General features: G+C 53.3%; 1 protein-coding gene across 6 annotated transcripts in view; it reads right to left on the bottom strand.

The window, feature by feature from the left end:
* Positions 1-3,147: 3,147 nt before the first annotated feature.
* EPN2 (epsin 2) overlaps positions 3,148-7,795 on the bottom strand; it is a 102,397-nt gene continuing 97,749 nt past the window's right edge. For all 6 annotated transcript variants that reach the window (XM_033184297.1, XM_033184300.1, XM_033184301.1 and 3 more), the window contains one exon: positions 3,148-5,929. In XM_033184297.1, coding sequence (XP_033040188.1) covers positions 5,631-5,929 — 299 coding nt within the window. In that variant the 3' untranslated portion in view covers positions 3,148-5,630. The remainder of the gene's footprint in view (positions 5,930-7,795) is intronic.

Below are 7,795 nucleotides of genomic sequence, written 5' to 3'. Positions count from 1 at the left end.
TTGATCCTGCTATAGCCTATTCTATTGCAAATGATATGGAAATAAGGAGTGGGTTTCTGCTGCAGCCAAAAAACAGAAAAAACAAAGTGTCATTGGCTAAGCAGCTGCGTGGCAGGCAAAAAGAATACAGCTCATAAGCTGGACAGCAGGAGATTCGTATTATGCAAATACAAGACATTTGCTAAGACTCTCTTGCTAACTTGGGAGGCAGGTTATGTGCCCCAGAGCCAGCAGCTCTAGGGGAAAGGAACAGACCAGAGAGGATGTGCAGTGTGAGTTGGCTACTGTTGACTGCATTTTAGAATGCTATCACAGTAAGGAGGAAAGAACTGGCTAGTTTGCAAGCAGAAATGAAAGGCAACAAAGAATCTAAAAAAAAAAAATTGGCATCAAAACATTGCAAAAGGAGACTTTCTAGAACTCTAATGAGATAAAATTGAAAATTGCTTTGAACAATAAAGGCGTAATAAAACTTATCATCTGAACAAAATAACTTGGTCTTTTGGTAAATATGGAATTAAGGGGGTGGCTCTCCCATCATGATCCCAGATGGTCTCATGGTAGCTCCATTGAGAGAAGCATAGAGGTAAGGCAGCAAGGAAATAAGGCAGCTTATGTCTAGGAAATAATTTTATGTGTGTCCTTGAGTTGTCTATTGCTGTGTAACAAATTACCCCAAAACTGTCATTTAAAACCACTATCAGGCCGGGCGCGGTGGCTCAAGCCTGTAATCCCAGCACTTTGGGAGGCCGAGACGGGCGAATCACGAGGTCAGGAGATCGAGACCATCCTGGCTAACACGGTGAAACCCCGTCTCTACTAAAAATACAAAAAACTAGCCGGGCGAGGTGGCGGCGCCTGTAGTCCCAGCTGCTCGGGAGGCTGAGGCAGGAGAATGGCGTAAACCCGGGAGGCGGAGCTTGCAGTGAGCTGAGATCCGGCCACTGCACTCCAGTCTGGGTGGCAGAGCGAGACTCCGTCTCAAAAAAAAAAAAAAAAAACCACTATCATTTATCACTTATGATCCTATAGGAGACTGGGCTCAGCTAGGCGGCTGTGCTACACTTGATTCTAGCTGGAGCTGTTCCACTGAGCTGACCAACATGATTACTCACATGGTGGGCTGTTGTCTGGGGCTCATGGGGGCTACTGACAGAACACCTCCGTTCTCCCCCATGTCGCCTCTCCACGTGTTTGAACTTCTCATAGTACGACAGGTGGGCTGCCAGCAGAACATGCCAGGACGTCAAGCTCCATGTGCAGGCGTTTATCAAGCCCCTGCTGCCATCGTGTCACTGGCCCCATCTAGTCATATGGCCATGCCCGTCAGGTAAGGGAGACCACACTGGGAGACAAGGTCCATCGGGGGCCACCAAATAACACTCTGACCAAAATAATGCAGTTATTTGCACATGGAACTGATTAGAAGCACAAAGACTGTCACATTTTTGAGGGAACTGTGCCTCTGCAAGGCCCATGAGCCTGGACTGAAGCCTCTGGCTCATTCAAAACAGGTCCTGGCCCAGAACCATGCACCCACAGGCAGCAGGTGAGAAAGCTGAGCTTGGCCCAAGAGCTGCAGCCAAGGGAATACAAAAAAGGCCAGCTCTCCACCAGGGGGCAGAGCCCAGAGCAGGGCACCATTAGGTCCTTTCCCTCCTCACCGCAAGGCGACCTCAGTCTGCTGCAGCTTCCAGCACTGTGGGGCCTCTCCCATTCTCTGCTCCTCCAAATGGAGTTGGACTGTGGGGACTGACCCCTGCCCCGCTCTGTTGTTATTGTTGGGGGAAGGGCACAGATCATAGGTCTTTCTAGTTTATAGGCTGTGTCTGCCTTGCTGGAGAAGGCTCTATACCCCACAGAGCCCAGGACACAGGACGTTATGGTCTGTTTGAGAAGAAGACTGAAATAACTCTCTGGGAGCCAGAGTCCGCTGTGACCCGGACTGGCAATGTTAACCAAGCCCATTTCCCCCACTCCTGCCCTCCGCCACAAAAGAAGCCTGCACTTGCCCATCCCCCCACATCTGGATGGGGGCCGAGGGCCTAATTCTGGCACTGGTGTGGGTGGCAGTGCAGCAATTCCAGGGCTGGCTGTAAGAAATCTATGCTTGGCCCTTGTCCATTTTTCCCTTCATAGCTACCTTCAGGGCTGTCTGTCAAAGCAGTGTCTCAACATGAAAGAGGCTTGAGCCCCTGACTTCTGTGAGAAACTCGTGGGAAGCCGCTGAGACCTGGAGATGTGTTACTGCAGCGTAAACAAGGGCATCCCACACACCCTTCTTTCTCTCCTGTCCCCTGCACTGAACGGGCACCCCCTGCCACCAGCCCCTAGCCTCCTAGCTCTGAGTTTGTCCTTGAGTGGACACTGGGAGCCAGGCACACAGAGAGCAGAGGGCTGCAAGGCAGCCCCAGGCCTCCCTCCAGGTTCGTCTCAGGACCTCTCCAACCCTTCCCCTCAGCGTCTCCCAGCCGCCTCTGCCTCGGCCTTGCCTCCTCCCATGACCGGAGCACCTCTTCCACCTCTGCTGCCTGGAGGTGCACGTGTCCTCCCGCCACTCCCCTCCTCTGGTCGGCGGCTCTGAGGCACAGGCCCTCTGTGTCGGTCAGCTGTTGCACAGCAAGCTACCTAAGAACCAGTGGCTCCAACAGGCCTTTCCTCTCAGGAATACACAGTTGGCTGGGCAGCTCCACGCACTCCCTCCCTCCGCTGCCCCGGCTGACAGGAGGTGGCTTCCCAGAGCAGCTCTTCTGCAGCATGGACACCAGAGGAGGCAGAGCACAGGAAGCCTCTGGGGACCCAGCACACTGTCACTTCCATCTCATCCAAAGCAGTCTCCACCAGTGACCAGGCCACATTAGGAGGGCAGACGCAGGAAGGGTAAGGGGCGGTGGCTAGCACTTCCCCCACCACACCCGTGCAGGCCACCAGTCTCAGCACCTCACCAAGGGCAGGCCTCCCACCCCCTTTCCCTGAGGTTCAGGGGCAACCAAATGCCCCGCTCACACGGGTACTAGGACCAGGCTGGTGGCCTCATTGACTGCAGCCCAAGCTCCACAGGAATCGGCTCCTTTATCTCCCACCCCCCTCCAGTGGAACAGGACTGATGAAGATGAGGTGGGAGAAGGACACAGCCAGAAACCGCACCATGGTACAAATGATAAATTATATTTATACAGTAAATAAGTATCAACAGTCAACACAAGTTCAAAACCAGCCACCGGCCTCTGGGACTGAGAAACAGCTGGGTGACTTCCTCCACCACAGTGCCCATCAGGAGGGAACATGATGGCACAGGCACCAACATGCATGGCAGTGGCTGGTGGCTTCATGATCAGTACAGTGGGCAACAGGGACATGCACTCGGGATGGCCTGTGCCAGAAGATGGGGTGGGGGCTGTCTTCTTGGGTCCTGGTGGCCCAGTGGCTGTCATGTTGGGGCCTCAAAGTCGTGTCATGAAGGGCTCTTCTGTTACAAAAGAATCACTGACCCCAAGTAGTCGAGTCTGGTCTACTGACCTGTAAGGCTGGCCCAGGCCCTGCACCATCTGAAGGAAAGCACCTTTCTGGGCAAGCATCCCGCCTACCATCCCACTGCACCTCCCCACCCACCCTTCCCCCAGCAGACGAGACCAGCCACCGGCTTACCCGAATGGCAGCAGGAGCCTAAGGCCCAGCTCCAGGCCTGCAGTTCTGGCAGAGGGTGGCTGGTCAGGAACTCTAGACATGGCTCCTGGGACTGGAGACGGCGGCCTCAGGAACAGCATGAGTGGGTGCAGTCCTCACTCAGCCTGCATGTCCCAGCAGCCCGGACACCATTTAAGATCTCTCCTGAGCTAGTGCGAAGGGTTAGATCTTCTGGAACCAGAGAGGGGCTGGCAGGTGGTCGGCTGCCCTTAGAGCTGGAGGTGAGAAATTCCCATAGTGGAAAAGGGGCCAGAAACATCCACCAGGCAAGCTGCCCAGACACAGGATTGGGGGAATGTCCCTTCCCTGGGTAAAAGCAAGTTTTTTCTGGTCTTTAATGCATGACATAATACTTTTACAGTGGTGGGTGAGGTGAGGACAGCAGGAGTTTGGAAGAGGGAGGTAATATTAATGCATGTTTGTTAAAAATCTGTCCCGGGTGAATGACTTTTTTCTTCATCTCCAAAATACAAGAGAATTATTTTTAGGTCTCCAATTTAAAAATAATGTCTGGAGTTAGCAGGTAGGTGGATCAGGGCCAGCCCTGGTCCCCTAGCCCCGCACTCACGTCTTAGCCTAGGGACTATTGCCCAGGGACCCGTGGGCACAGAAGCACCCCCACCCCCATGCCCTCAGGACAACTGCCATTTCCACATTATCCCCATCTTTAGCCTGAGCGTGGATTAAGACAGAGGAGATCACAGACACACAAGGTTAAAGATGTTTCTTCCATTTCAGATTTCCATTGTAAACAGAAGTCCTTGTTAATCCCTGCATGCCTTTAATAAAAAAAAGGAATTAGTTGATAAAAATTGGTGAGTCACATTCATACATTAGATTTTTTTCTTTAACTTTCAGGATGTTGGTATATCAGTAAGAAAAATAGCCTCTCGCTCAGGATCTAGCCAATAAGGCTGAAAGTCAATCAGTTTAGTAATTCACCAAAAACAGGAGTTAAAGAAAGGAAAAGGCAACTGGAGGCTAGGATTTTTTGTTGCTGTTGTAGTTTTTTTTTTTTTTTAAATAAACATCATCTATGTGTAATCAAATTCCCATATTTTCTTCCTATAAAGAATTTGCTTTAGTTTTTCAATAAGGCATTTTTTTTTGTCATCCAAACATCTCTTCCTTTTAAAGTGTTCTTAGAGTTAAAACCATAAATAAGAGGATTTAAACCACTAAAATAACACGTGCCAATATCTTCATTCAGCCAGACCTGGTAAATTCTATCAAAACTAGACAGTTAAATAAGAACCACGTTATAAAAATATTAGCCAAAAAAAGACTATTAGATAATTCTGCAAACTCAAATATGAAACTGTACTAAACAAAATATGTGCAAAGGTACACAAGCATAGAGCCACGTTGGGGGTTATGCTCAGATTAGTTTTAAAGCTCGCTCTAGTGGATTTAATTCAAGAGTTGTCCACGGTGGTGGTGTTTACTTTGAACTCACACGAGTCAAAGAAAAATAAAATATGCACAACCACTTCCCCAAAAGGTCAGTGTCTTATGGAGCAGGTACTTCATCGTGTCCACACCCAGGACTGCCTGGAGTGTCCCTAGGGCTGGGGGGTGGGGAGGACAAAGATGAGGCCACTGTCCCAAGTCCTGGGACAGGCAACGCCCTGGAGACCCTCTGGCTGAGGCTGGGGACAAGGGCAATACTGATGACTCCACCTCCTCATCCAAGGCCTCAGAGGGGCCCTGCCAGGACCTGAGTGCTTGGAGGAGGTGGTGAGAGCAGGCCAGGCCAAGTGGGCCTGCCTTGGAAGGCGAGGGTCCGAGGGTTGGGGCTGTAAAGACAGCCCTTTCATCAGGAAGCTGGAGCTGAAAAGCCCTAATACCCCTAATCCCCAAACTCTTGGATCCCGTCCCACAGACGAGAGTCCCTGCTTGGCATCCTCCAGCACAGGTGCTTTGGGCGGGTCCCAAGCCAGGCACTAGAGAAGGAAAGGGTTGGTTGTGCCAGTGGCCTGGGCTGCAGATGGGGGGATACCCACACTGCCCACCATGTTCATCGTTGCAGGGCCCAGCGGGGTCAGAGAGGAACCAGTGGCCCCCAGAGCTGGGTGTGAGGCCGTGGAGGTTATCGAGACCACAGCCATGGACTCCACTCCTGGGCCAGGCCCAAAGGATGTGCTGGTCCCCAGGACCGGGCTCCCCCGAAGTTGGTTCAGCGTCAGCGGCTGGGGCTGGTTCACCTGGAAGGGGTTAACAGGAGCCGAGGTGGCGGGTGCACCTGGGGAGACAGAAGAAGGGGCAGAGGCTGAGCCATGAGGGTGCGGCCTTCTGAGCTCTCAGGTCAGGGACTGCATGCGGGTGTTCTGGTCCCTGCTGTGCCCTCAGAACCCGTGATGGTGCCGGCAGAGTCCATGGCAGCAAATATCTGCTGACTGCATGAATCTGCACTTTAAGGATGAGACTGAGGCTGTAGAAGCCAAGTGATTTGTCCAGCGTTACAAAGCTGAACAAGGCCATGCCAGGAACACGGCCATCTCGGGGCACCCTGGCTCCTCTGCAGGGCTGGCACCCAGGACACCTTCACCAGCCATCAGCTGCCACGGCTCCCTCATTCTGTTTGCTGAGGGGGACATGGGACTGGCAGTGTGTGGCTCGTGTGGCAGTGCCCACAATGCACCCAGGGACCCACATATGACATTGCGAAGGCTAGAAGTCCTGCATTCAAGAAGCTGATGCAGCCTTGTCTCTCCCAGTGTCTCCAGAATTTACCTCACACTAGAAAGCCTTTTCTTTGCAAAAGTGTGTGTGCTGCCGGCACCAACTCTTCCAGGCAGCCTGGCCCTACCCTGAGTGGCCTGGAGAATGGCCCTGTATGTCCAGCAGAGCTGCCCAAACCTCCTCCATCTTGGCTGCAGCCCCCAGGAAACACGACTGGTGTGCAGCCAACAAAGCTGCCTCAGGCCTCCAGCCAGGTGCCTACCAAGAGCTGATGGACACAGATGACCACCAGAGCTCCTGCAGGGCCTTCAAGGGCTCTCTGGGCAGAAGAGACATAAGGCCTCCTGGGGCAGGCACAGCCTCCTGGCTGGCTGAGGAGCCTGGAAGCTAATCTAGTTCTACCCGTGGAACCACCTCCTCTAGGGGCAGCCATGTCCTCATCCATCGTAGGACCTCAGGGTTGGCCAGGACCCAGGAACTCCACACACCTCACTTCTGTCCAAGGGTCCCCAACCTCAGCCTCTCTAAGTTCAGTGGTCATTCTCCTCTGCAAGGTACTGTCAGGGACGGTGGCCCAAGATCCTCAGATCCCTACATGGTGGGGCCAGTCAGGGGCTGAACACTTGAGGGTGACACATTCCTGCCCTGGGGGACGCCCAAGGCCTTGGGAAACATGTGAGGAAGGGGCTGGGGGGACTTCCTAGAAGGGGGGTCATCTGAGCTGGGTGTCGAAGGAGGAGTAAGATGCTTTCATTGGGGAAGAGGAGGGAGGACATTCCAGGCAGGGGAAACTGAGTGTGTAACAGCCTGGGCTTAAGGAAGGGCTGTACAGGTTGAGGGGTGCCAAGGGGCTGGGTGTCACAAGGGTTTCATGCACACAGGGAGGGAGGAGGAGAGTGGGGCCAGGCCATAATGGCCCTGGATACTCAATTGAACAGCTGGGGGCTTGTCCAGCAGCCAACGTAGAGCCTTGAGGGCAGGGGGCAGACTCTGGCACCAGGAGTGTAAGCGAGGGACCTGGAGGAAGGCTTGTACCCAAGGGCTAAGTTACATTTTTCCCAAGAGAGGTGTGCTACACATCAAACCCTGGCTCTTCCTCACCCCTAGCAGTCCACCCTACTTTACCTGTCTTAGAACTGACACTCCCTTGAGGGTCTCACGACCGGGGGGCACCAAGTCAGGGACAGCTTCTGCTTGGCAGTCTCAACTGAGAGGAAAGGAGCTATTTCCTACCCATACCCTCCCTACATAACTGACAACGGCTTCCACACCCCACCCCAGGCGGCCCTGGCGAGGGCATGTGTGCTAATCTAGAGTTTCCAGCTAGTCCCACCCCTTGCCTGTCACACAGTGGGAAGAGCCCCCGAGAGGCCTGCTGCACACCCATTCTCAAGCACAGCAGGCAGCTGGATGAAGCCTGGGATGA

The sequence above is a fragment of the Trachypithecus francoisi genome, unplaced genomic scaffold (assembly GCF_009764315.1).
Source record: "Trachypithecus francoisi isolate TF-2019V2 unplaced genomic scaffold, Tfra_2.0 Lachesis_group20, whole genome shotgun sequence".
Lineage (NCBI taxonomy): Eukaryota > Metazoa > Chordata > Mammalia > Primates > Cercopithecidae > Trachypithecus > Trachypithecus francoisi.
Note: the sequence above shows the minus strand (reverse complement) of the source record. Positions and strands in the feature narration are given on the sequence as shown.